The sequence below is a fragment of the Mrakia frigida genome (genome assembly GCF_051309035.1).
Source record: "Mrakia frigida strain ATCC 22029 unplaced genomic scaffold BDY24scaffold_31, whole genome shotgun sequence".
Lineage (NCBI taxonomy): Eukaryota > Fungi > Basidiomycota > Tremellomycetes > Cystofilobasidiales > Mrakiaceae > Mrakia > Mrakia frigida.
Window position 1 is genome coordinate 95880 of NW_027481250.1, and position 25288 is coordinate 121167.

At 54.6% G+C, this 25288-nt stretch overlaps 8 protein-coding genes across 8 annotated transcripts; 3 read left to right on the plus strand and 5 right to left on the minus strand.

Annotated features, from left to right (window-relative positions):
• Positions 1-46: 46 nt before the first annotated feature.
• Positions 47-2586, minus strand: CST9 (SUMO ligase CST9). The gene is made up of 9 exons (XM_076641746.1): positions 2272-2586; positions 2079-2146; positions 1933-2004; positions 1793-1855; positions 1670-1722; positions 1442-1591; positions 1115-1342; positions 698-1008; positions 47-621 (listed from the first exon to the last, which is right to left on the minus strand). Exons 1-9 carry the CDS (start codon positions 2408-2410, stop codon positions 254-256), a joined length of 1452 nt encoding a protein of 483 aa, XP_076493814.1. The 5' UTR covers positions 2411-2586; the 3' UTR covers positions 47-253.
• Positions 2587-2886: 300 nt separating this feature from the next.
• Positions 2887-4472, plus strand: BDY24DRAFT_343804 (inositol-pentakisphosphate 2-kinase; the record flags this gene model as incomplete). Its single annotated transcript, XM_076637533.1, has 4 exons — positions 2887-2938; positions 3026-3423; positions 3508-3804; positions 3915-4472. The coding sequence occupies 4 exons, from the start codon at positions 2887-2889 to the stop codon at positions 4470-4472; spliced, it is 1305 nt and encodes a 434-aa protein (XP_076493815.1).
• A 3053-nt stretch (positions 4473-7525) lies between these two features.
• On the minus strand, positions 7526-8407 carry BDY24DRAFT_417745 (uncharacterized protein; the record flags this gene model as incomplete). The annotated part of the gene is made up of 6 exons (XM_076643764.1): positions 7526-7550; positions 7662-7771; positions 7829-7878; positions 7958-8034; positions 8122-8218; positions 8293-8407. 6 exons carry the CDS (start codon positions 8405-8407, stop codon positions 7526-7528), a joined length of 474 nt encoding a protein of 157 aa, XP_076493816.1.
• A 185-nt stretch (positions 8408-8592) lies between these two features.
• On the plus strand, positions 8593-9944 carry BDY24DRAFT_417746 (pyridoxal phosphate homeostasis protein; the record flags this gene model as incomplete). Its single annotated transcript, XM_076643765.1, has 6 exons — positions 8593-8688; positions 8759-8782; positions 8899-8994; positions 9093-9159; positions 9291-9783; positions 9914-9944. The coding sequence occupies 6 exons, from the start codon at positions 8593-8595 to the stop codon at positions 9942-9944; spliced, it is 807 nt and encodes a 268-aa protein (XP_076493817.1).
• A 1605-nt stretch (positions 9945-11549) lies between these two features.
• Positions 11550-14884, minus strand: MIH1 (putative tyrosine protein phosphatase MIH1). Its single transcript, XM_076636257.1, has 5 exons — positions 13952-14884; positions 12879-13832; positions 12495-12775; positions 12306-12423; positions 11550-12219 (listed from the first exon to the last, which is right to left on the minus strand). Exons 1-5 carry the CDS (start codon positions 14693-14695, stop codon positions 11773-11775), a joined length of 2544 nt encoding a protein of 847 aa, XP_076493818.1. The 5' UTR covers positions 14696-14884; the 3' UTR covers positions 11550-11772.
• Positions 14885-17841: 2957 nt separating this feature from the next.
• BDY24DRAFT_398855 (glycoside hydrolase family 9 protein) lies at positions 17842-21168 on the minus strand. Its single transcript, XM_076641747.1, has 14 exons — positions 20681-21168; positions 20582-20598; positions 20479-20504; positions 20313-20403; positions 20132-20219; positions 19682-20024; positions 19448-19547; positions 19162-19340; positions 18969-19079; positions 18813-18883; positions 18614-18735; positions 18461-18513; positions 18282-18378; positions 17842-18173 (listed from the first exon to the last, which is right to left on the minus strand). The coding sequence occupies exons 1-14, from the start codon at positions 21004-21006 to the stop codon at positions 17983-17985; spliced, it is 1815 nt and encodes a 604-aa protein (XP_076493819.1). The 5' UTR covers positions 21007-21168; the 3' UTR covers positions 17842-17982.
• Positions 21169-21375: 207 nt separating this feature from the next.
• On the minus strand, positions 21376-22793 carry BDY24DRAFT_398861 (guanine nucleotide-binding protein subunit gamma). Its single transcript, XM_076641748.1, has 5 exons — positions 22728-22793; positions 22559-22630; positions 22361-22460; positions 21935-22017; positions 21376-21778 (listed from the first exon to the last, which is right to left on the minus strand). Exons 2-5 carry the CDS (start codon positions 22581-22583, stop codon positions 21744-21746), a joined length of 243 nt encoding a protein of 80 aa, XP_076493820.1. The 5' UTR covers positions 22584-22630; positions 22728-22793; the 3' UTR covers positions 21376-21743.
• AIM25 (Aim25p) lies at positions 22794-24975 on the plus strand. Its single transcript, XM_076641749.1, has 7 exons — positions 22794-23203; positions 23316-23344; positions 23491-23660; positions 23756-23844; positions 23944-24161; positions 24289-24459; positions 24555-24975. The coding sequence occupies exons 1-7, from the start codon at positions 22872-22874 to the stop codon at positions 24590-24592; spliced, it is 1047 nt and encodes a 348-aa protein (XP_076493821.1). The 5' UTR covers positions 22794-22871; the 3' UTR covers positions 24593-24975.
• The last annotated feature ends 313 nt before the right edge of the window (positions 24976-25288 follow it).

Genomic DNA, 25288 nt, shown 5'->3' on the forward strand with positions numbered 1-25288 from the left:
GAGTGCTGAAGGCTTCCGAGGGAGGGAACTCGAGTCCATCTCGTCGTCACAAAAGGTTGGAGAAGAAAAGAGCCTTTCTCCTACCATCTCAATCATCGAGATCGTAGAAACAGACATCAGGGAGAAGAACTAAAAGATGATCGATGAAAGAAACAAGACCCGACGAACGAACACGGACCCGAGGACCAAAAAGCTAAAACGAAAAGAGACGGAACGACGCGTCGTCCTTCCTCCCTCCCTCCCTCCTTCTCTCTCACCTCGGCATGTACCCTCTTCCGTTCATCCCACCACCACCAAACGGAGCTCCACCACTACCCTGACTCGCTCCAAACCCATCTCCTCCTCCAGCAGGCATCCCGAATCCCTGATCGTCGAAATCGTACTCCTCGATCATCATCCTGCTCGACGGTCTTCCTCCTCCGCCTCCTCCGCCTCCTCCTCCTTGGCTCTGTCCGCAAGCTCCAAGATGGACTCCGTTTCCGCTGGGGTAGAAGGGCATTCGAGCACCTGTGGAGGGACGAGGAGTAGCTGGAGGAGGAGGTTGGTTGTGGATTTGGTGCTGAGGCTGAGGTTGATGGGGTGGAGGAGGGAACTGATGTCGGATTGGGGTGTAGGAGGAGTCTGAGAAAAAAGACGGCAGGCATGGAAGAATCAGCGACGGAGGAATAGAAGAAATCGGGACGAAGAAGAGACTCACGACGATGGCTTTGAACCACACTCGTTGGGCGATGTTGAATCGATGGGGTCGCCATGGCTCGAATCGAAGGTCCTCCTCCGGCTGTAGCTTGGTTCGACGCTCGAGAAGTTGCTTGAGATCGAGAGGGTATCGGCGCAGCAGATGAGTGATGGCCGAGTCGAGAAGGGTTTCGAGGAAGGAGAGGAGGGAGTTGGACGACTTGGTGCTGTTGTTGTTGCTGCTGATGCTGTTGTTGGAAGGCGTTGGCGTCGGACTGAGATCGTTGGACTGGAGTAGCCGAAGCTCGACGGTTTGGGTTGTAGGCGTATTGACTTGGGAAGGAGAGGAAGAAGGATGAAGGGGAGGAAATGTCAGCGACGCGTGGAAACGGACGCATGTATGCGCCTCGGACGACGAGATGAGAACGAGAGAACTCACCCGAGACCAGAAGCCGGTCGAACGACATCCATCCCACCATTCTCGTTCCCTCGACTTCTCCCACCTCCGCCACTAGGACCAGGATCTCGAACACCGTTGACGACGTGGGAGCTGACGGTCGCGGCTGCTGCAGCGCTTGGATTTCGTTTCGAGGGTTGTATAGAGACTCGATGAGGAGGGAGGGCGTTGTGGAGAGAACCGGCAGAGCTGGGAGCTCGATGATGGGTCCTGAGAAGAAGAGGATGCCACGAAAGAGAAGCGGATCAGCTCAGGGTCTTGACGAAGACGCGACGAGGAGTGGAGCAGAAGGGAGAGGACGAAACTCACGGATCACTGTGCATCCCCACATCTCGAATCCTCTTCCTTCCATCTCCATCGACACTGCTTCCAGGAAAAGAAGGGGGACCGATTCGATTCGTCCGTTGATCGAGCTTGGAGCGAAGACGACCGACTTCCATTTCGAGCTCTTGAACCCTCCTGCATCGAAGAAGTCGAAACGTTGATCCAAATCAGCATCAAAGAAGGAAGAGCGAGTAGAGAGAGAGCTTGACTGACCTGGCACTCTCTTGACCAGCTGCGAGTCGTCCCTTGACCTCGTCCAGAACACCCTGACGAAAGGAAAGAGGACGCGTCGCATCAGTTCGAAGACGAGAGTGAAGGGCAACACAACGAACTCACCTTCTGCTTCACAACCTTATCTTTGAAGAAGAGAACGAGGTTGAAGAGGTACTGTTGTTGATACTGTTGGTGGAAGAAGGGGAAGAAGGAAGTCAGCCTCGAGAAGCTGAACGTGAGAAGGAAGCTGGAGACGAGCTGACCTTGACGGCGCCAGCGACGGTTTCCAGCGAGTCTGCTGCAGGGCTGAAGTAAGCGGCTACTTCACTGCTCAACTATAAAACCAGAAAGGAGAGGAAGGGTCAGTCAGCGTCCGTCGAGGAAGGGCGACGAGCTCTCGTTCACTCACGTTTGGTCCAAACAGTTCGGTTGTAATTCCTTCCGTCCCGCATTTGGTGCATCGAGGATTCGTAGGATCTGTGCAGTCCCCATCCAACCCAATCGACCACCCAGAGCGAAAGCAGAGAGGGGAAGAACGAACGAACGAGTTCAATCCTCTCGTTCATCCTCCATCTCTCGTTCGGAAAGGAAGGTGGACTGACCGACTCCGTGGTCGTCGCAGAGGGAGTGACCGCATGAAGTTATCCAGAAGGGGATCTGCTGAGTCTGATCTTCGAGATTGAAGTCCCTCCAGCAAACCTCGCAGGCGAGGAAGTCGGTGAAGACGTGAGACGGTTCCATGAGCAGAAGCGAGCTGATCGAAGGAGGCTGCTGCTGGAGGAAGGAAAGAAGAGGGAGGTCCAGGGTTCGAGGAGCGGGTTGGGCTAGGTCTGTTCGAGATGTGAGCGAAAGAAGGAGGGCAGGGAGGGAGAAGGGAAGGAAGAAGAGGAGGGGGAGGGAAGGAGATGGTCGTCGTCGAAGGTCAACTCGAAATCGCCCTCTCCTTCCTTCCTTTGTCGCATGCTTTTGCTCCCGACCATCAGCATCTCGCATATCCAGATACCCTCTAGCAGTGCATCTGTCTCTCGTCGTCAAGTAGGATCTCTTCTAAAACTTCGCGTGGCTTCAAAACGGCAGAAAGTGCTCCTCCGTCTCCACCTCGAGTTCATCCTCCTCCCCCTCCTCCGCTCTCTTCCACTTTCTTTTTCGCCTCGTTCACTTGCTGAGGCTCCCACTTTCTCGCTGTACAGCTCTTCGCTTCATACACGATGGCCTCTATGAAGACCGTTGCATCAACTTCAGCTCAAGACTGGCTCTACTCCTCTGAAGGTGAGCTCAACTCGCTTCCTTCGAGCTCACACTGCCCTCTCCTTCCCCTCTCGCTGACCCTCCTCCATCTCTCTCGCCTTCTTCTAGGAGGAGCCAACATCGTCTTTCGCTATCATGGACCTCCCGACCCTTCCTTCAACAACAAAATCCTCCGAATCGCCAAAACTTCACGACCAGATCCCGTTCCTCCTCACCTCCCCTCCGACCCGGACCAGATCCATCCTCCTCAAGACCCTTCCACCCTCTTTCGAAACCAAGTCATGCTCCCTCTTCTCACAGAGGAGTTCATGCCTGGTCAGGAACCTGTTCGATTGGAGAAGGACTTCTTGGAGGAGCTGGAGGCGAGAAGCGCTGGGAGGAGAGCGGAGTGGAGAAAGGAAGCCGAGGGAGGAGGGGTCGATAAGGACTCGAAGGTGGGGTTGTTGGTGGATGATCTGACTGGGGAGAGGGAGGGTGAAGGTAGGGTGCTGGCTGTTGAGATCAAGGTGCGTTCACGTCGCTTCGTTTCCAGAGATTCCATCGCTCTCGCGAGACGCGTCGCTGACCTTTCCCGCTCTCGTTCTTTCCAGCCAAAATGGGGGTTCTTCCCTTCTCCGACACATCTCTCAGGCTCTACCAAATACCTCAAGACTACCTACTGCCGAACGTGCATGCACCGACCCTTCAAGGCTTCCAAGATCTCCTCTCACTCCTCCGACTCGCTGCCCGGCGTCGTTTCCGACTACTGCCCCATAGATCTCTACTCTGGAGACGGGAAGCGAGTCTCGAGAGCTCTGGAACAGCTTTGGGTGGGATGGATCGACGATAATGGACAGGGGAACAGTCTGAGGTTGTTCGTGGACGGGAAGATCGTTGATCCTCGAGAGGTTCGTCTCTCGTCTCCCTCCTCGTCGCGTCTTTTCCATCCTTTCTCTTCCTCTTCAAACCTTCGATTGACACCCTTTTCCGCCCACCTTCTTTTCCACCTTCAATCTAGCCCTCCTCCCTCTCTTTCCTCCTCTCGCCTTCCTCACCCTCCACCCTCTCCCTTCCCGACCTCTACACCCTCTTCTCCAACCTCTTCCTCCCCCACCTCGCCACCTCTCCCGTCTTCCCTCGCCTAGCCAACCTCCAATCCTCCCTCGACCCCCTCGACATCGAAGGTCTCCTCCTCCTCCTCTCACCCACCAACAACGACAACCTCAAAGACATCCCTCAACCCAACCTCGACGAGTTCGCCAACTTTGTTCGATCCTTCAACGGCACCTCCTCCTCCACCGAAGACTGGTCTCAGAGGGAAACGATCATCGCTTTCCTGCTTTCGGCAGCGTTCAAGGACTGCTCGCTCATCTTTAGGGTTCCCGTCGAAGAGGAGGAGGAACGAGAGAAGAAGAGGAGAGAGGTTTCGGTGAAGGTGATAGATCTGGATCCGAAGCCTGTGGAGAGATTGAAGAAGTGGGCGAAGCTGGATGGGGATATTGTGGGGTTCTTTGAGGGGTTGGTGAAGAGGGGGGAGAAGGAGGGCAGGGTCGTGAGGAGGTGTGTTGGGGAGTGAGAGAGCGGGAGGGGCGGACGACGACGAGGGCTTTGGGTCGCCTAGGATTTCGGGTTCTTTGATAACGACGAGTGCGATTGAACGATTGTTTCCTAAGCACGCTTTCACTATTACCTGACGGGCTCGAGCGAAAAGGAGAGAGGGAGGGGAAGGTCGAAGGAATGCGACGCCAGCAGTCTCGGTTCCTATCTCTCTCTCGTTTCTTCGATGGACGAAGGAGATTCTTCTTTTCTTTCCGATCCAACCGGTTCGTACGAGATCGAAGAGGCTTGGGATCGTTGACGGTGAGAGCTCGACGCTGAATTGCTTCGTCGCGTCTTTCGGTTCCTGACCTCCTTTCTGTTCTGCCTCGGTTTGCGTGGGACATGTTTGAAGTTTCTGAGAACTAAACTGGTCAGGACTCCGACTACTACTACTGTTTCCTGTTTTTCTTGGAAAGATCGAGAACCTGATCGTGGTGAGTGAAGAGGATCCGAGAAACACACCGAGATCAAACGCCTCTTCGTGAGCCGACAGACGCTGAGCCTGTTTTCCCTTAGGTATCTTTTCGCTCCCTTCCCTTCTCCCTCTCAACCCTCACCCACCCGCTTCCGTCCTCTTTTCGGCCCATCACTTTTCCTTTCTTCCTCCTCGACAATGCGTTCGACCCTCTCTCTCTTCTCTCTTTTCGTCGTCACGTCCTCTACTCTCGCCCAAACCGTTCGTACGATCGAGGTTTGCGGAGTTGGGACGCTTGCTTATATTTCTGCTTCCGGCAATACAGGAGGAGTAAGTTTCTCCTGCTCTCGCGTTGATTTTGGGCAGGCCTTCGAGGAGAGGGAGAAGGGGAGCTCAAAAAGGAAAGAGAGTCTAACGAGCGAGCCGACAACAAGAACATCATGCCAGCTAACCGTGATTCCTTCTCCAGTGCGGAAGCCCGAACTTCATCTTTGATAATCCCAACTCCATCCGTTGTCCCACCTTCTCCTTTTTTCAGATGTGAGTCGCGTTTCGTCTGATTTCTCTCAATCGTCGCAATCCGCTTAAAGTCGCTGACGCCCTCATCCTCGTTCCGTACAAAAAAAAAAGTTTCGTCGGGTCCGGCCCCAGTGCCACCAATACCTTCAGGTGTCCCGACTTTCCCTCTATCTGCCCTCCCGGCTTCTCGTACGACGTCCTGGACCTCTCTGGCAGCATCGGTTTCGCCTTCATTTGCAGAGTGACCTCAGGCTTCGACGCCAGTGTAGCAGCCGCTTCTTGCTTACTGGTTGGTGGGAGCTACTCGAGCGAGGCTGGCGGTAGTTGCAGTAATATCCCCTGCTCGGCGAACGTGAGTTCCGTCTTCGTCCCGTCGTTCTTTGAGCATGTCACTGACCGTTCTTCAACCGTATTCCCTTGTTGTATCTTCAAGGAATGCTCGGCCAGTCCTGACAATTGCAGACTCTTCACACTCGCAAACAGTATGTCCCCTCTCCCCTCCGAGAGCGACGTCGACGTTGATTGCTTTGACTTTGCCTTCGCTAGCGAACGATGCTCCAATCGCCTGCTCGGCTATCGGTTCCATCTGTCTGAACTTCGACTCTGTGAACGGCTACGCCGGCTATGCTTGCGGAGTTCCTTGTGGGAATCTCGTGAGCCCAGCTCAAAGTATCGCAACGTCGACGCGTCCCTCTGACGTCCGTCTTCCTCTCTTATTCTTTCCGCTCAGGCCTGCTATGACACTACTCCCAGTACGTGTATCTTCCTACTTGTAGTATTTCTCGAATACATCACTGATATCTCCCCTTCTCTTTTCTCTCTTCTCAGGCGTTCAAGGTTCGTCCGTCGCGTCGAAGGTCCATCGTCGCTTTCTTTTGGCGCTGACCTCGTCGTTCTATCCCTTTCGGTTCTTCAGTTTGTAATGCTGTGAGCAGCCGATGTGATGTATGCGCCTCTGGGACCCGAAGCGACGCCTGTGAGTTCAAACATTTGGAAATCCCACATTTCGACGATGTCGACGAGAGATGCTGACCTCTCGCTTTTCTTTTTCTTCCTGCCGTTCTTCTTCTCTCAGTGACCTGTTCTGGAGGGGCCATCTCTGGATCTCAAGCTCCAACTCGTCGTCGAGATCGACTCCTCAAGGAGAGGAAGGACAAGATCGCTCGAGAGCACGCTCTCTGCCCCGCTGGCCTCACCCCTTGCTCGGTTGGCTTTGGAAGGGACGGAGCCTACGAGTGCCTCGATACTCAGTTCGAGCTCGAGTCCTGTGGAGGATGCCGATCGACGTGAGTTTCTCTCGTCTTCTCTTCCACTCCAATCTGCTTCGTTCGTCGAGCAATTAACGCGTCTGATCATCTCCTCCCCTCTCGTTCGTTCCCTCTTTCTTCAGCGGGCTGGGCACCGATTGTTCTGCGTTGACCGGAGTTCGCATGGGGGCTTCCACGTGTGATGGAGGGAAATGCGTCATCTCAGCTTGTCTAGCTGGATTCAAGCTCAAGGAGGGGAGGTGTGTTTGGAACTCGCATCGTCGCCTCGCCTCGTTTTGGACTCTTCTTCTTTTGGGACTGTTCCGTTCGTCACGTTGCATCTATCTACATCTCGGATTTTGACTTGCCTTGGGTTCTAGTTGTAGGCTTTGCGGATCGTGTTTTGTAGTAGCAGGGAAGAGAGGCGTGAACTTGGTGTCGATTCTTCGTTCTTCGTTTTCGTGATCGGGGACTCTCAATTTGTTGTGCGGGTTGTAGACTCTAGAGTGACGTGACTATAATTTTAGTTCATCTTTCTGGGCTTTTTGTGTCTTTTGAGCACTCCCTGCTTGTAGAAGAAGGACTGAGAGAAGGAAGTGTGGGAGAGCAAGCGACCCTCCGTCGCGTCGGCAGATCATCGTTCTTACTGCTCTCGAGCCTTGAGCTCGTCGTGCGTCGTTACATTCTCCTATATCTAGTATGCATCCAGTTTCAACTCAAGAAGCCTCCTCTCCTCCTCAACCAGCGACGCGAGAGGGAGCGGCCAAGGCCGTCCAACTCTCCCCTCCGGCTGCGTCGACCCATCGCTCGGAAGAGGAGGGACTGCCTTCTCAAGGAACGCAGATAAAACTACTCCATATCGAAGCCCATGTTCCTGAGAGAAGGTGCAGGCAAAAACCGGTGATCAGCTCTAAACGTTTCTCGAAGAGATTCGATGCGCGCGTCCAAACTCGCCTTGATCGGAACGTATCCTCGTCTTCGATACCACTTCACCGTCTTGGTTTCCGTCTTCCCGTCTTCTTCAAAAGGCATGGTATGGACTGTGCACGTCCTCAATCCGAGATAGGAGCATTCGAGCTCGAGCAGGCCCATGATCTGCGAGCGAAAGCAGGTCAGGTTGAGGAGACGAGAGCGGAGAGAGAGACGACGAACTCGGTTGCCTAGGTTTCGTCCTTGGAAGTCCGAGTAGATGTACAGGCTGGCTATTGGCAAGAGTAGTTCGCGGCAGTCAGCACTCGAAAGGTATAGATACAGCGGGCGAAAGCAAGAGATGCGACGAACAGATCATCACCCTCCCAGTCTTGAGATCGCAAAGAGTTCGGTCGTTTCCTCCACTGTCGATTGTCTCGATAGATGCCCTGTAAGCAAAGAGGTTGGTATCAGCTCTCTAGTGTGACGAGCAGGCTTCAAAAGCGTCGAGAGAGGGAGGAGAAACGGCGGCTCACATCCCGACGGGATCCAGTCCGAGGAAGAAGAGACAGAGAAACTCGATTCCGAGCTCGCAGCGACGTAGACGACCTTTTACACTTTCCTCTCCCCATCCTGAACGCATGAGAAACGGAAGTGAGCTCACTCGAAAGGAAAGAAGGGAAAGGGGAAGGAGACGTCGAGCTCACCGCAAGCGATCCTCATCTTCCTGAGCTCTTCCTCGTCGTCCCAGGTAGCTAAGCGATAAGTCAGCACTGGATCCAAGCTCCTAGATGACGACGGTAGTGTTTCCGATGATTCCATGTTTGCGAGATTGTCGTGGTCAAAGGGAGAGAAGCACAGGAGAAGGGCTGAAAGAAGCGCTGAGTCGATTTCGACCTCCCTCTCCTTTTTCCCTCTCGACGTGCATGCAGATCAAAACCGCAACAAGATCCCTATCTCAACTCTTCTCTAGACCTCAGCTACCCATCCTTCAACAGATCCGAACCATGTCCAGTCTTCAATACACGCCTGAACGAGCTGCTGAGCTCAAGCAGAACATCGAGGGTGTTTTGGCTGAGGTCCGGTCAGCTGGAACGGAGAAGGTCAGTTCTTCCTTCCTCCCTCTGTGTAGAGCTCTATTGTTGCGCTGACCATGACCTCCTTGCTTTAAAGTCTCGACTTGTAGCCATCTCGAAGGTTCGCTCTTTGCCGATGGGAAGAGAGAGGCTTGATCGACGAAGAAGGAAGGACGAACGAGCTGACCTTCTCCTCCCTTCCCTTTTTCCTTCCCTTCGTGACTCGACACCCTGCAGATCAAGCCTTCGTCCGACATCATGGCTCTCTACGACGCTGGACACCGTCACTTTGGAGAGAACTACATCCAGGAGCTTTCGGATAAGGCCAAAGAGGTGAGCTCGATCTACAGATCGAACGGAAGCTCAACGACTTCCTCCTTCCTTCCTTGAGCTCTCGAGCTAACTTCACGCTCCCTGTCTCGTCTCGATAGCTCCCCAAGGACATCCAGTGGCACTTCGTAGGAAACCTGCAGAGTAACAAGGTCAAGCTCGCGACCGGTGAGTTTCGCTTCTACGTCCTGCTCCCTTGCGCCTTCGATCTCCTCCCTCGTCGTCGCTCCTCTTCCTTTCTCCATCAAAGCTCGTAGAAACTGATCACGAAGGCTTATCTTTTCCCACTCTCCTTCTAGCCATCCCCAACCTCTTCGCTCTCGAATCCCTGGAATCCATCAAGAAAGCCTCCCTCATCGAAACCTCCCTCGCCTCCATCTCCCCTCCCCACCCAGCTCCCCTCAACGTCTTCCTCCAGATCAACACCTCCTCCGAATCCAACAAACAAGGAATCCCTCCCATCTCCTCCTCCACTCCTCTCTCCCCTGACGTCCCAGAGATCCTCGCTCTCGCTCTTCACGTCGTGAAGGAGTGTCCTCACCTGAGGTTGCTCGGATTGATGACCATCGGAAGTTTCGAGGCCAGTCACGCCGAGGGAACGAGGAACCCTGATTTCTTGAGGCTAGTGGAGACGAGGGATACGCTGGAGGGGATATTGAGCTCGACGGAGGGAGTTGAGAAGGGCAGCTGGGGAAGGAAGGAGGAGGGAGGGTTGGAGTTGAGCATGGGGATGAGTGCTGATTTCAAGGAGGCGTTGAAGGAGGGGAGTGATAACGTTAGAGTCGGAACTAGGTGAGTAGGTTACTCTTGTTCCGGTGAAGACGTTGGAGCCTTGATGGCCAGAAGGACGCGACGACGAGGACTTGAATCGACGGAAGCTGACCGCCGCGTCGCGTGTTTCCTTCTTTGTTCTCTCCTGCAGTATCTTTGGATCTCGTCCCACGAAGCCTTGATCTCGATGAACGTTTACCTGTGCTCGGCTATTTTCCCGCCCTCGCTTCCGCTTCAGCTCCCCGAAGAAATCATACCATCGCCCATCGCGTCGTTTCCTCTTCTCAGCCCACCCTCCCACCCTTCTTCACTCCTCCACTCCCACTTTCACTCCCACTCCCCTCCTCACTCCCCTCCTCATCAGTCCCACCCACTAAACTCGCAACCTCCCTCCTCTCCTCCGTCTTCCCACTCCCACTGGCAGCCCTCGGCGTCCGATCCCTCAAGCTCATCCTCCCAATCCCCTCCGTCGTCGACGCTGTCGGTAGCCCAACAGGCGGTGGCTTGGGCAGCCAGTGAACCCAGAGCTCGGGAAGGCGTCGATGAGAGGTGCTGTTTGATGGTGGAGTGAAGGTGTATATGAAAGCCTGCGGATGAGAACGAACCGAAGGGGAGGGAAGGGGAAGTGGGACGCGTTCGTTCGAGCGAGAGAGACGAGAAGAGAGGCTCTCACCTTCCCACTCTCGTTGGTCATTCCTCCTTTGGAAGGAAGTTGAAGGCAGGTGAAGACGAACGGGTCCCTGCGAAAGAAAGAGAAGCTCGTCAAGCTCGAGTTTACAAGGGAAAGAAAGGCGGGAGCCTGTGTTGGTCGAGCCTCAACTCGTCAAGCGAGAAACTTGGGAACTCTTTTTGCTCTCGTCCAAGAAAAAGAAGAAGCAATCGACTGCCGTCAGTCTTCTCGAAGAGTTTAAAAGGAGGTGAGTGCGAAGAAGAGCCTGACCTACAGTGAAAGGGAAGCAGTTCCTGTTCAAGGAAGGACCGGAAAGATAGAGCTCCCAGGGGTCTGTTGAACGATCGATTCTCAGCGTCGCTTTGAGAGGCGCGTCCGAGCGAACCTGCTTGTTGGTTGTTCAGCACGACGAGACGGTGGGGAAAGGCTCGAGAGCAGCAAGGGGGTGGTGAGGGGGGGAGCTGACCTTGAGTGGGTAGACTGAAGGGAAGGAGAACCAGGAGGTCATATGGTTTGAAAGAGAAGTTTGGGAGCGACATGTCGAAGTCGACCTCCTCTCCTCTCCTCGTCCGCTCTCGTTCCTCTTCTTTCCCCAAGATGTTGAGGTGAAAAGAAGCGAAAGACCATCGAGTCGTTGTGAGAAAGAAAAGCAGCACCACCTAGTGTGTGTGTGTATCAGAAGCGTAAGGTAAAGCGAGAAGGAGAAACTATAGGGTGAGGCGACCGGAAAAGCGCGCGTGTGAGGTTTGAGAAAAATGCTAGAAACTGAAAGGTTGTGTCTTCAAGAACGTTAGAGAAGAGAAAGGAGACCATAAGGGTAAAAAAAAAGGCTAGAGAGAAGGGTAATCGAGTGAGGTTGGTTTGGGGGAAGGGACTGCTAGAGTCCCATCCCATGCTAAAGAAAGGGAAAGGTAAAATGCTAGGGAATCAAAGAGAGAACGAACGAGAGAGACGAGGCTGGGAACGAGAAGGACGTAAGGTAGGAAAGAGAAAGAGAAAAGAGAGAGAAACGTGTGTTCGAGAGAAAGAGAAGGTTATCAATGAGCGTCGTGAGGTAGAATGAAAGTGGGAGCAAGAGAGCAAAAGAAAAGACAGGAGGTGTAAAGAAGGAGAGAGAGGGAGGAGGGAGAAACAGAAGCTGAGTTTGGGAAGACAATTCGAGAGAGATAAGAAACGCGAAGGAGAGAGAAGAGCGTGCAAAGGGAAAGAGAAGGATACGAAAGACGAAGAAAGGAATGGCCGGAGGAGGTGTTGACCGAGGAAGGTAGGGAGGAGAGGCGAAGGGAGGGAGGGAGTTCGAAGCGAGAGAGAGAGAGAGAGAGAGAGACGCGACGAGAAGTTCATCGTCCCCTTCCCATGAGGCTGACCAACGGAACCGACTTGGTTCGATCCATAGCGACCCTGGCCTTGAGTCTACTGACAGGTCCAGCAGGTCCGAGCAAGTTCCTCGACCTAGGAGCGGCGCAAGGACTTCCGAGCGATCCATCCGCCGACGAGAACGACAAGTCCGAGTGATCCTCCTCCTCGTGAACCATCATTCCTCCAGCGGCTCGACGTTTCCCCTGAGCGGCGGTAGCGGCGGCGAAGGCGAGGATGGGAGGTCCTGAGGAGTGAGGTCGGACGGTAGCGTTGGAGAAGAGGGAGTTGGAGTGGTTGGAGGGGACTTCTCCTTGCCAGGACTGAGCTCGACCGAACTTCCTGCTTCGGAACTCCTGGATGTCGGTGGATCGCTTGTCCTGGTAGAGAGGATCGTCCATAGCGATGTATCGGCTGGGGTTGCAGGTAGCCTGAAGAAGAAGGAGAGGGAAGCTCGAGGTCAGAACGAAGGTCGACGAGAAGAAGAAGGAGCGACGATGAGGAGACGAGGACGAACGGGTCGTTGCTTGAAGAACTCGCAGTAGCCTCCTTCGAGAATGTAGACCTCGGGGTAGTAGAGGGAAGGGTAGGAAGGTTGGTTGAGAGCTCGGTCGTTGGTTCGAAGCTTCTTGGCGCTGAGAGAGAGAAGAGAGGGAGGGACAAAGGTCAGTCGTCGTTCGAAGGGGAAACGCGTCGAGAAACTCACATCTCGGGACCTCTCTTTTTAGAGAACTCGCAGTGAAAGACGATGATCTGCTTTCCTCCAGGTTGAGCTCCGTGAGCACTGGTGCTGGGTTCGGGCAACGACGATCCATCGGCGTAGATTCCAGAGCCAGGAGTGAGGAGGTAGGAGTGGACTTCTTCCTCGGTCTGAACGTTGACGGCTCCCTCGATGTGACCTCCGGCGTACTCGTATCCGAATCGACAGTCGATGATGTGGAACTTGGAGACCTCGGAGGCGTACTTTCCGTTGATGAGATCGTCGAGCTGAAGAAAGAGAGAGAGAGAGGAAAGGAGGAGAAGTCAGGACGAGTCGACGACGAACTCGACGAGACGACACGAAACGAAACGAAACGAAACAGAAACTCACCGTCGAGCACTTGATCCTCATCAACCCATCCTCCTTCGCACTGTGGCAAGGAAGGATCTTCCCATCCTTCTCGTTGCTCCCGAATCCTCCAAACATCGACGAAGGAGAACTCTCCTTCATCGGCGATTTCATCGCACACTCTGCCGTCTCTCCCTCTCGAGCAGGTCGGAAAGCAGCCGTTCCATCGGCCAATCGAACGACTCTGGAGTGGTGTCGTTGAGCGTACTCCTGCTGAACTCCGACGGAGAGCTGGGAGGGCGAATCCTCGAACTGGGACGAGTTGCTGGCCGACGGCGACGAGTCGACTCGAAGTTCGACGTGAACCTGCTCGGTGGAGACGGAGTAGGCTCGTCGCATGGGAGGAAGAGCTCGAGGGAAGGTGGCTCCTGCGAAGAGGGTTCCGTCGGTAGGAGGAGGAGGAGCGGCTCCGTTGGCGAGGGAGGTGTTGGTGAGGATGGGGTAGGCGGAGGATTGGGAGGGAGAGGTGTTGGCGTCGTCCATGTTGTTGGAGGTTTGGAAGTGGGTGAGAGCGGGTCGCTTGTAGGGTCCGAGTCGAGATCTGGAAGCGAGCGTTGCTGCTCGAGGACCGCCGAAGAGAGGACCAGAGGCGGGTCCAGCGGAGAAGGCTCGTTCGAAGAGGTTCCCTCCTCCGCCTGAGGACCGATGGCTACCGAACGACGACCGTTTCGACGAGGGAGAGGATTCCGGAGAGGAGGATTGAGGTCGTCCAAAGGTGGTTTTGTGAGCGGGAGCGGTGGAAGGGGAGCCGGTGAAGAAGTCGTCGTAGTTTCCGTCGAACGCTGCGAGTTGGACCGGCGAGGCAGGGATGGATGGGAGGAAGGGAGGTTCGTCGTCGTCGACGTCCATGTCGAGGGAGGAGCGAGGAAGGTATTCCTGGGAGGCTGGGCGATTGAAGGAGGGAACTGGACCGGTTTCGGGGAAGACGGGGTCGGACTGGAGGAGAGGAGGAAGACGAGAGAGAGATGGCGAGGAAACGACGGCGTCAACATCGACTTTCTTCTTCGATTCCCTTCGCCAAAAAAAAAACAACGAGGATGAAGAAGAGAACTCACGTCGCGTCGAGAAGGCCCTGCAGGTGCAAACAACTTCCCTCCTCGTCTCAGTTCTGAACCTCCTCCCATCGTCTTGACCGTCTTCCACTGACTCGGCAACGGCGCTCTCGTCTTCCCTCCCGACGAGTTCTTCCCAGCTCCCATCGTCGACGGCGATCCGTTCGAGGAAGGAAGAGCCGGAGGTCCCATCAACCCTCCCAAAGCCTTGACCGTCGTAGGACCAGCGGCGGCTGACCTCGAGGGAGAATCCATGTTGACCGAGATCTCCTTTCCGAAGGTTCGTCGACTGGCTCCCGAGGCTGAAGGAACGGCCTTCTTCTGCTCTGCCGACTCTGAGCGAACTCGAGAGAAGGAAGGGCGAGGGGGAGGTGGTGAAGGTCGACGGATCGTTTTGATGGAAGATGAGGAGGAAGAGGCGTTGAAAGGAGGAGGAGGAGGAGGGCGAGAGGGGGCATCGAAGTGATGTTTGCTCGACTTGAGGGAGTAGGCTGGGGAAACGTCCATGGCTGAGTGAATGGTGGAAGGGAGAGGAACGAAGGGAGATCCAGGAGAGACGCTTGGGGATTGGTAGGCTGGTCGGTCGGAGGTTATCGACATGGACGAGGCGAACGAGGCGTCGACGTCCAGTTCCTCGTCCCCTGGGAGGAACGGCGACGAGGGACCTCCTCCTCCGAAGAGAAGATTCGAGTTGAACGTATCGAGAGGCGGTGGAGGTGAAGACGAGTATCCATAGACGTCGGTCATGGCGAAGGGAGGAGAGGGAGGGTGGTCGTGTGGTTGAAGAAGAAGGAGGACAGGATTGAGAGAGGAAAGGCGGGGAAGGCGAGACGTTGAAGTTCTGTGGTTGAATGAAGGAAGGACCGTTCAAACGAAGAAAGAAGAAAAAAGAGGATGAGCTTGGTCTATAGAAGCGAGAGGAGGCGAGAGAAAGAAGAGTGGATGGTTGCAGGTTGAGATGGCAGGAAGGGAAGAGGAAGGAAGGAAGGAAGGAAGGGAGGGAAGACTGACGGAGGAGGAGGAAGGAAGGAACGGTTTCTGTTGAGGTCGGCTCAAAGGGAGGGAGCGCTTCTCTGGGAAAAGTCGTAGGATGGAAAGCTGGTCTAGCTGAGAGTCCTTTGTATGAGGGAGTTCGTTGTCGTCGAAAGGAGAGGAAGGATGGGTTCTCTCGAGGTTGGCGTTCAAAGGAAGTCGTCCGACGAGGAAGGGAGGGAGCGACGAGGAGGGGCGGGGCTGGCTGGTACGACGATGGAAGACCGTTTGCTCCTCTGCAAGAGACGAACAAAGACGAGTTGTCGAGATGAGGATGGAGATGGAAGGGGAGCCGTCGAGTAGGAACCGAAAGAAAAGGTCGAGAAACGCGAAAGGGGGAAAGGAGGAATCGAGGGGAAGAGATGGATGTTGAAGGAGGGAGGCAAGGTGAAGGGCGTGAATGAATGTGAACGGAGCGTCAGAAAGAGAGCCTAAACCAAGCGCGTCCGTCTTTAGGGACCCCCTTCTTGAAAAAGAAAGCAAACCAAAAAAAAAAGGGCAAACTCACGAAAGGAAGGAGGACAAGGAGGGAGGACAAAAAAATGATCGATGTTGGACGTTTGTTGAGAACGAACAAGGGAAGACGGAGGGAAAACTGGCAAGCTCAAGCTCGATGAATGGGAGAAAGGGTTCGACAGCGAGAGTGAAACCACACAACCTCGAACGAAGTTTGGAAACGACCAAGCTCGATGGCCAACGCGTCAGTTCAAACCCTTTTGTGGGGGGAAGGCGATCTCCTCCTTTGCGCGGCTGACTTCTTTCGTTCAAACTTCTACAACCGTCTCGCCTTGTGGAGGGAGAGTCGTCGTGTACCCGCGCGTCCCGTTCCCCTCCCTCCCTTTCATTGTTGAAAGATCTACCTGTCCTTCGCTAGACTAGCCCTTCCGACCTCTTTCCTTTTTTAGACGAACCTGTAGATAGACCCCTCGGGAACCAAGTAGTACGCCCTTTGATTCCAGTAAAAAAACCCTGCATCGAGAGCGATTCCAGGGAAGAGGGAAGAAGGTTGGCCCGTGGCTGCTTTACTCTTTTTTTTTGTTCCGCGCGCGTCTTCGCTCCAAGCTTCCCCGCTTTGAAAGTCTATCATCAAAGGGCGATGGGATCGCCCGCCCGTCTCTTTACCGATCGAGGGAGCAGATCCCAGAAGGTGGGTGAGAGTCTCAGTTTCTCAAAGCCGGCGCTCTACTTTCGGAGAGAGAGAGCGAAGGGAGAAGAGAACAAAGGAAAAAGCGCGATGGGGCTGAACGTTTCACCTTTCCCTTTGTTGTTGCATCTATCCCGTCCAAATCCTAGATGGATAACCCCCTTGTTCTTTCCTCTGTTTCCCATGTTTGAAGTCTTTCCCTTTCAGCCCTCGAGTCAAGCCGATGAGAGGCGAGGGAAAAGAGGTCAGCGAAAGAGAGACCGTTCGAGAGGAACCAAACCGACTTCGGGTTGACCTCGACGAAAGCTTCTCCCAAGGAGAGTTTGGTTCGCTTGTTGTTCGGGCTACTCCTAACAGAGCGTTCCGAGCAACCTTCGTTCTCAACTTTCGACCTGAAAGGGTTGCCTGGACGTCTCTGGTAGTAGCAGCACGGATTTCCCGCGGTCTCGTCGACGGGGCAACAAGTGTTCTAAAAAGCGAACGAGGGAGGTAATCGAAAGAAAAGCCTCCGATATACCTGAGCTACGAGATCGCCTATTAAGGGTACGAGTCGACGCTTGAGCTCGCATCAGAAGCTGTCAGAAGTGCCGCTCCTCCTCAAATTTCGATCTCGTCCCTCAGCCTTCGTTCTTTTGTGAGAGAGGCAATCGACCGCTGGTCGAGAACTCGAGGAGTCGAAAGGAGCTGTTTTTCTGTCTTGAGCAGGAGAGAGAGGTTCTCGCAGTTGTGTTGGTGTTGTAGGGCAGGCAGAGAAAGTCGGAGCGACGGAAAGAGAGCGAAAAGAACGAGATGGTCCTTCGAGCATGAGAAAGCATCTTTCACGTGAAGGTTTGATCAACGGCAGTGATGCTAGTACGGGTAGAATGATACTCCTCTCTGTTCTCTCGTGTCTCTGCCAGACTTCTCGACCTGTGAGTACTGAAAAGGAGAGGCTAAACAAAAACGCGACGCGGTTTCCTCGCAGTCCCTTCGCCTTTTTGCTGACTTTGATTCACGCTGCGCTCCACCTCTGCCATGAGATTACACTACCAGCTCTCACAACTCAAGGACTGAGACAGCTGCTCCGACAACTCGCGAGAGAATCGAAAGCCTTCGTCTCCTAACGAGTCGAAACTCGAAAAAAAAAACGGCCTGGCCTTTCTTCGTCAAGCTCTGTGAAAGCTTCGTCTCCAGTTCCTCTGTCAAACAACATCAGGACACGCCATAGGGGTCGAAAAAAATGTGAAGTTGAGAAGCGAGGCCCAAGCGACCGAACCTCCGACGCGGTTTGATCCCCCCTCCCTCCCTCCCCCAGCGGAGAAAACCCCTCTGTTCCTGTTCAGCAAGAATCTCTACGCATGAACCCCGTTCTTGAGTCTCGACCTTTCATTCACACTCGTTTCACGACTTCTGTGGTCTTCCGAAGGGCGAAAATCTGCGTTCGTGAGGCTAGACTAGTCTAGGGCTCGCTTGGGGATCGGAGAAGAAACGACGTGAGTACTCGTTGCATTTTCAGCCGTTCTTCTTTCTCTTCGTCTTCGCATCGGGACGCTCTCTCCAGAGGCTGTTCTCTTTTCTGAGGCTCGTCGGGTTTGCGGGTCGTTGCAGCCGAGGCAAGAGCAGTCTGGCTCGTTTCCTTTCTTTTGCGCTCCCTCGCTCGACGCGTCCGTCGTGCTCTTCCTTTCTCTCTCCGACTCCCTCTTCCGTTCCTCTCTCTTTCCCTCCCCCCCCTCAAAAATCGTAAAACTCGTTAAGATATGCAACTGCAAGAAAACGGCAAGACGCACTAAAAGTCTAGATGCTTCGCAAAAACAGATTGTCCATCATCGTCCCTCTCCTCTCTCCTCTCCCAACCCTCTCCCACCCATCTAAAAACCTCTTACCTCCCCTTCCCCCCTTTCCTCCCACCAAACCACCCGAACCACCACCACCCCACGACCAGTCCTCCTCCGAGAACGACGACCACGACGACGACGGCGATGGCGATCTTGGCTGCTTCGGAGAGACCTCCTGATTCGTTGCACGGGTAGGCTTCGTCGCAAGGGGAGCCGGGAGGGACGGAGTAGGCGTCTGCGAGAGGGAACGAGGGAAGAAGGTGGGTGGGTGAGTTTTGAGAGGAGGGAGGGAGGGAAGGAGAGGGAGAGAGGGAAAGGACGAGAAGAGGGGAGAGGGACGAACCAGCAGCGAGAGTAGTGTAGAAAGGAGCGGTATTGGGTAGTCGAAGGAGAGATTGAGCTGCGAGGGTAAGGAGAGGAGCGTTGTAGTCCAGGGCGATCTGGGAAGGGAACGAGACGAGACGCGTGAAAAGAAAGGGTTCAGCGTGTCGAGAGTCGAAGGAAAGGACGGAAGAGACTGACCTCCGTCTCGACGTAGTCGGATCGTCTATCGAAGAACCGATCCTTCTTGTCGGCTAGATCGAGCCGAGTCGAAGAAAAAGAAAGTCAGAGGGAGGGTCAGTGAATGATGAGGGAAAGAGAGAGAGAGACGAGACCAAAGAGCAAAAGACTCACGTCCACCGATCACAGCACCGTAAAGAACGTAAGCAGAAACGACTGGATCCGTATCGATCGCACCGATGTTGGATCCTCCTGCTGCCATAGCTGAATGAGGGTTCTTCGGCGAGTTGGGGTTCCTGAACGCGGTCGAACGAGGAAAACGAGATCAGTCGCGTCTCAAACTTCAACTCGTCGAGAAAAGGAAGAGACTCACTGTCCAACGACGTAAGGAGCCGACATCGGGTTGTTCCCTAGAACGTAGTCGATTTGACCTTGAGCGTAGGTCTGTTCGATCGATCGATCTCGAAGGAGATAGAGATCAGCTTCGGTTTTTCGACCGAGAAACGAACGAGAGCTGAAATTGACTGACAGTGTAGCTCTCCCCTTTAGCCGTCGAGCTCGCCATGGGAGCGTACCGAAGCATGAGCATCGCAGCGTTCAAAGCAGGGTTCAGACTCGCTGCGTCCGAATCTCCTTCGTACTGATCCGGATCGCAGCCAACCAACAAAGTCAGTTCTCTCTTCTCGTCCGTCTCAAACTCAAAGCGTTCGAAAAAAACTCACATAAAGCAACCCCCCACTAGTCTTCTTCGCTCTCCCCTTCCCTTCGACGATCCCATCGAACATGGTCTCGCAGACGGTCCTCCATCCGGTGAGATTGGCGTCGATTCCGATGCTGGTGGCGAGGCCGGGTCGAGCGAGGGCGATTTGGGTGAAGAGGATGGGGAGGGCGGGGGTCATGGCTGGTTGGGAAGAGTGGGGAAAGTTAAGAAGAGGAAGGAAGAGTCAGCGATGGTTGTTTTTTTTTCGTGGGAGAAGAGAGAACGAAGGAGAGAGCGGGACGACGAACAATCCCAGTTGAACACGGAACTGGTCGGACTGAGGTTCGAAGAGCTGTACAGAGTGAGAGCGTCCGAGTAGTAGCTTGATTCGTTCGTCGCCAGAGCCATCTGCAAAAAAAAAAAAAAACGATGATTGAGTCAGTTTTCAACTCCCTCTCTCTCTCGACGCGTCGTCCCTCTCCTCCCCTCTCTCCCCTTCCTCTCCCCCCTGGAAGAAGAACCCAACCCCTCCCTCAACTCACCCACAACCCCGCCCAAACCAACGCATCCTCCCACCCACTACTCGCATAAATCCCCTTCACCGCCGGCACGCTCTTCTGATAAACCCCCTTCGGTTCCGCCCCTGCCGCAAACGCATACAGCTCCCTCGCATGACCCAGCAGCGTCTGCGCGTAACTCTGATTCGCGAGTCCCTGAGGCGGGGAGTAAGCCGTCGGGGAGGTGAGAAGGGGCGTGGAGGAGTAGAGGAAGGAAGCGGAGGCGAACGCGGCGGAGGCGGAAGCGGCAGCGTCGGTTCCGGGGAAGGTGAGGTTGATTTGGTAGGCTGGTCGGGGAAGAGGGAGGGTGAGGTCGCCGCCCCAGTAGCTTGAGGAAGAAGAAGGGGGAAGAGGGAAAGGGGGGGAGAGAGGTGAGCGAGCAGGACGACGCGTCGAGAACGAGAACGAGCGAAAACCCAGAAACGCAGAACTCACTTGTTATCCACACTTCCTTCTCCCACCTGAACGAACAACGTCGATGCTGAAGGGTGAGCTTTGATCAACCAGTCCAACCCGTACCTCACTAATCCAACCCGATCCAAACGAGCAGAAAAAAAAAGGTCAGCTCCACGTCCTCTTCGTTTCTTCGTTTCTCTTCTTTTTTTCGTCGACTCACACATCCGATCAAGGTACAGCGTTTGATTCGCTTTCTCGTAGGCCGTTCCGAAATCGATCGCTCCCCACGAGATGGAAGCTAGGACGAAGGTCTGCTCCAAAGGACCGGAAGCGAAGGTGAGCTTGAGCTTTGAAAAAGGAGAGCGAGAGCGGAGAGCGAAACGAACGAGAGGATAGGTGCATTTGAGGTAGTCTGTTAGTAAAATTTAAAAAAGGTATGAGCTAGACAGTCTAATCGAAGATGCGAATAAGCGAGAAAAGGGAGCTCACCACCAGCATCGTAGTACCTTTTCTCCCAAAAAACCAAAAACCAAACGATCAGCTCTCTTTAAACCCATCTCTCTCTCTCTTTTCACTTCCCGCACTCACCCGCCCACCAAATCGACCCCTTCCTCCCTCCCATCCTCCAAAGCACTATCGTTCCTCCACGCAACCCTGTTCCCAACCACCCCCACCGGCGTCGTCCCCGGCTCGTCGTCAAGTTTGCCTGATCTCTGAGCGTCGTAGAACCAGATCAAGTTGCCCACCAGGTTGGACCATTGCTCCGTTGGAGAGAGCGTCGAGTTGGGCAGGGAGGCAGACGAAGGGGGTGGGGACCAGAAGGACGACGAGGTGGTGGTGTTTTGGGCGAGGGTGGTGGTGGAAGAGGGGAGGAGGAGAAGGAAGGTGCAGAGAGGAGAGAGGAGGAGGAGCATGGTTTGGGATGGTGGTTCGTTGAGAAGAAGCGTTGGAAGGATTTGAGGCTATGTAAAAGCTGTTTGTATATATATAGCTTCGTTTTCCCCCTTCTTGTGAACAGAGAGAGGGAGGGTGAAAGTTGAAAGGGTGAAGCTGAACGAGTCCGTCACCGTTTTTTGGTTTGGTTGGAGGGAGTCCCGATTCCTCCGAGAGAGCCTGGGCTCAAAAAAGGAAAAGAAGATTTTGTTTTTTTTCTCCTCGACGTGCGTGCTTGAAGGGGAGATCGTCCTTCCTCCCTTGTATGTGTTCGAACCTACACGAAAAAAGGAAGCGAACTCACGAAAGAAACGCGTCGAGACGAAGGAACGACGCGAGAGAGAGAGCGCATTCGCATCTCGCAAAGATAAACATAACTAGGTAGTAGGTGAAAGAAGTAAGAGAAGAGAAGAGAAGAGAAGAGAAGGGGAAAAGGAGAGTGTTTTGCCTTGGTAGGTTCCGAAGAAAGGAGGATTAAGAAACGAACAGGAGAGAGAAGTCGCTGGCGCGAGAGCGATGCTTTGGAAGGGGGGTATAAGATGGATGGGGATGGAGCAAGGGCAAAATAGCAAGTAAGTATGGAGGTGGTATGATGTGTGCTGTGGTTGTTGATGATGATTGAAAGAGCCAGGGGGCGATGAGATGAGGAGGAGGTGGGAAGATGGGTTGTTGAGGGAAGGTCGAGGTGAAGGGTCGTTGTTGATTGAGCTCTTCTTTCCTACATGACGACGCAGCATCCCGTCGCTGGAGGAGCTGTGAGAGACGAAGAACGTCACAAGTTGCCAGAGAGGAAGAAAAAGAAGAAAAGGCAGAATGGGAGGGAAGCGTCAGTTCTCGAACAAGAGGCGAGACACGAAGGGAAGGAGAGGAGCGTCGAGGTCAACACCTCGAAGATCCCTCAAGACGTACCGAAAGGATCATCCTTCTTGTCAATCACACCCCACACGCTAGGCACCAGAGGATCTCGGGTAGTTTTGCAGAATCGAATCAACCTGTCAAGGCAGAGCAAGAGAGAGAGAGGAAGGAAGGAAGGAAGGTCAGAGGAGGTCGAACGAGAGAGGAGGAGGAGTCGAGGCACGGGAGACGACGTTGTTTCAGACGAGACACGAGCTCGTCTTGTAGGCCAGCAGCATCTACAGCAGCTCCATCCTGGATGCTCTCTACAGCCTCTCTATCGACATAGAACAGCTCGAGCAAAAACCTCCTTCTTCCTTCCTTCCTGTTTGAAGCCCCTCTCTAGGACGCACGTCTCCGCCCTTCCCTCGACGCTCCAAAACGTCCCTTCCTCCCTCCCTTCCATTTCGACTTCTCCCTATAGAAACTTGGGGTACTCACGACTGAGAAGCCTCTGATACTCTGACTCTGGGTCTCTGCAGGTCGTCCGTCAACCTCTGGTTGTGCTCTGTCAACCTCCGGAGTTTGAGCTCTTGCATCGCTGAGGAACGAACGAACGAACGAACGAACGAACGGTCAGCCTTCTCGGAGTCGATTCGAACGCGAGAAAAAGGTTCACTAGAGAGGATGAGAACTTACACTGCTTGTGTGGACGAGTGGACATGGCTGGGTGGGGGGGGCTAGGACAAGGGGTGGATGGGAGGAAGGGAGCTGCGAGGAAGGGAAGGAGAGCGGAGGGGACGACAGCGGGAGTGAGCGACGGTTCGTTGAGATTGATCAAAGGGAAGATCGAGCTATTAAGACCTACGATAAGGAGAGCGGAGGAAGAAGGAAGGAAAGAAGAAGGGGTTTGTCGAAGTGGGATGTTGGTCGTTAGAGGAGAGGGAGGAAGGGCCGGAAGGTCGTGTCGATCGCCACTTCGATTCCTCTTTCTTTCTCTCTCCCAACTCTCATGATCGCATCTTCCTTCCTCCGAACCTCAACCTCAACTAGGCTCCTCCTCCTCGCTTCCCGTCGTCCCCTCTCCACCAGTACTCTCCCTCTCCTCTCTCCTCCTCGACCCGCTCGTCGTCGTCGAACCGCTCAAGAGTTCCTCGCCGTTCCTCGTAGAGCTCCCTCCTCCCACCCTCCTCCTCCTCCTCCTCCTCCAGGTCCAACGGGATCTCCCATCCTCGAACAGGCGAAGCAGGTCACGGTAGATGTCCCCGAGGATAGTAGAGGAGTGCTCAAGGGTACGCATGGATCGCGAGGGCTGCTTGAACAAAGTGCTTTGGTGATTACGAGGTGAGGACGACCGTCTTTCCTTTCCTTCGTGTCTATCGAGCTTCCCTCGTATCTCCTAGGGGCTTCGCTGACTTGGTTTCGCATTCCTTATCACTGCGTCGATTGACTGTAGGAAAATCGAAATGATGAACATCTTCCTAGGTGCGCAAATGAGCTTCGACTTCCTTCCTCCTCCTCCCTCGCCTCCCTCCCTCGCTCGTCGTCCTTCCTTTCTGACCCATCTCTCCGACTGCCTCCCTCCCTCCCTCCCTCCCTCCCTCCCTTTCTCCTCGACTCGTTTCGTCCAGGCTTCGAGCAAGGCAACCGCTATCAAATCTGTAACCCGGAAGGCGAACCCGTCGGGTTCATCGCAGAGGAAGCTCAAGGCATTCTCGGAACCGTCTCGAGGCAGCTCCTCAGGACGCATCGTCCGTTCAGAGCGGTGATCATGGATGTGGAGGGGAATCCTATTCTCTGGGTGAGTGCTCGTTGTCGAAGAGGGAGGGATGGGAAAGGAGAGAGAGAGAGGAGCTAACGTTGCGTCTCATCTTTGGGTTTCGTTCGTCTCTCCAGGTCCGTCGTCCCTTCCAGTTCATCAACTCCCGTATCTTCGTTGAAGCTCGAGAAGGGAAGGATGCTCCTTTGGTTGGAGAAGCTCAGCAGTTCGTTCTTCCACCTTTTCTTTCCCGACCCATCTCTCTGCCTCTCGTCCCTCCCTCCCACTCACACTCACCTCTTCTCCTCGTCCTTCCCACCCACAGAGACTGGCATCTCTGGCGCCGAAAATACAACCTTTTCCTCTCCCGTCCTTCCACCGACCCTACCACCGGCGCTCTCGTCCCCGCCTTCGACCAGTTCGCGTCCATCGACGAACGGTTCTGGTCCTGGGAGTTCTGGCTGAGGGACGCGGAGGGACGAGCGAGAGGGAGCGTGAGTAGGAACTTTGGAGGGTTCGGGAGAGAGATTTTCACCGATACGGGTGAGTGGGTTTTAGGGTCTTGGTTTCTGGGGAAGGGCAGAGGGAGAGGAAGGGAGGAAGAGGGAAGAAAGAGGACGCGTCGAGACTTGAACTCACTTGCGTTTCGTTACCTTCCCGCTCGTCCCAGGAACCTACATCCTCCGCTTCGACGCCGTGAACGCTGAGATCTCGGACGCTCAAGCTCACGGACCCGTCGTGGATCCGAAAACGGGAGTGGAAGTGATCGTTCCTCCTCCGAGCCAAGGGGAAGGGTTGACGTTGGATGAGAGAGCTGTGGCGTTGGCTACTGCTATTTCGAGTGAGTCGAACCCACCCTTTCTTCGTTTTCTCGTTATCGACCGACCAACAGAAACTGACCTTCGTTCGTTTCGGTTCGTTTCGTTCGTTCCCCAGTCGACTTCGATTACTTCTCTCGCCAGTTCGTCCCTTGACCCTTAACCCTTTCCCTTCCTTCTCCTTTGCTTACCCTCCGCTCCTTCCTCTTTCGCTTGTTTCAGCTCCTCCCACTCCTCAGGAATGGGTCTCCCCTTCTTCCCCTTCTTCGGCGGAGGAGGGGGTTCCGATCTCGACAACGCCTCGTCTTCTCCCTCTCCTCTTCCCTCCGACGACGATCCATCCCTTCCTCCCATCATCAACGACGACCACCCCGATGAATCTGAGCTCCCACCGGGGATGCGAGACGATCCTTCTCAACCACCTGGTTTGGGAGGAGGGGAGGAGCGACCGTGGTGGGAGAACGACGCTGGCGAAGGGGACGTTTGGAGGGGAGATGGAGAGAAGGAACTGGGAGAGGGAGAGGAGGTTTGGGGGGAGGGGGAGAGTGAGGAAGGTGGGTGGGGTGGTGGTGGAGGTGGAGGTGGAGGTGGAGGAGGGGATGGAGGGTCGATTTGGTGAGAAGGAAGCAGGAGGGAGGGAGACTTGAGAGGGGAAAGGGAGGGAGGAGGAGATGTTGTGTCGTGTTTTGAGTTTGGCTTTTGCGATAATGAATTGAACGATCCTGCTTGTGCGCTTGGGTTCGGAAAGTGAAAGAAAGAGAGGGAGGAAGAGGAGGAGAGAGAGAGAGCACGGAAGAGGAGGAGGGACGCGACACGACGGCGAGACTCTTTTTCTGGTTGGAGGGTTGCGAG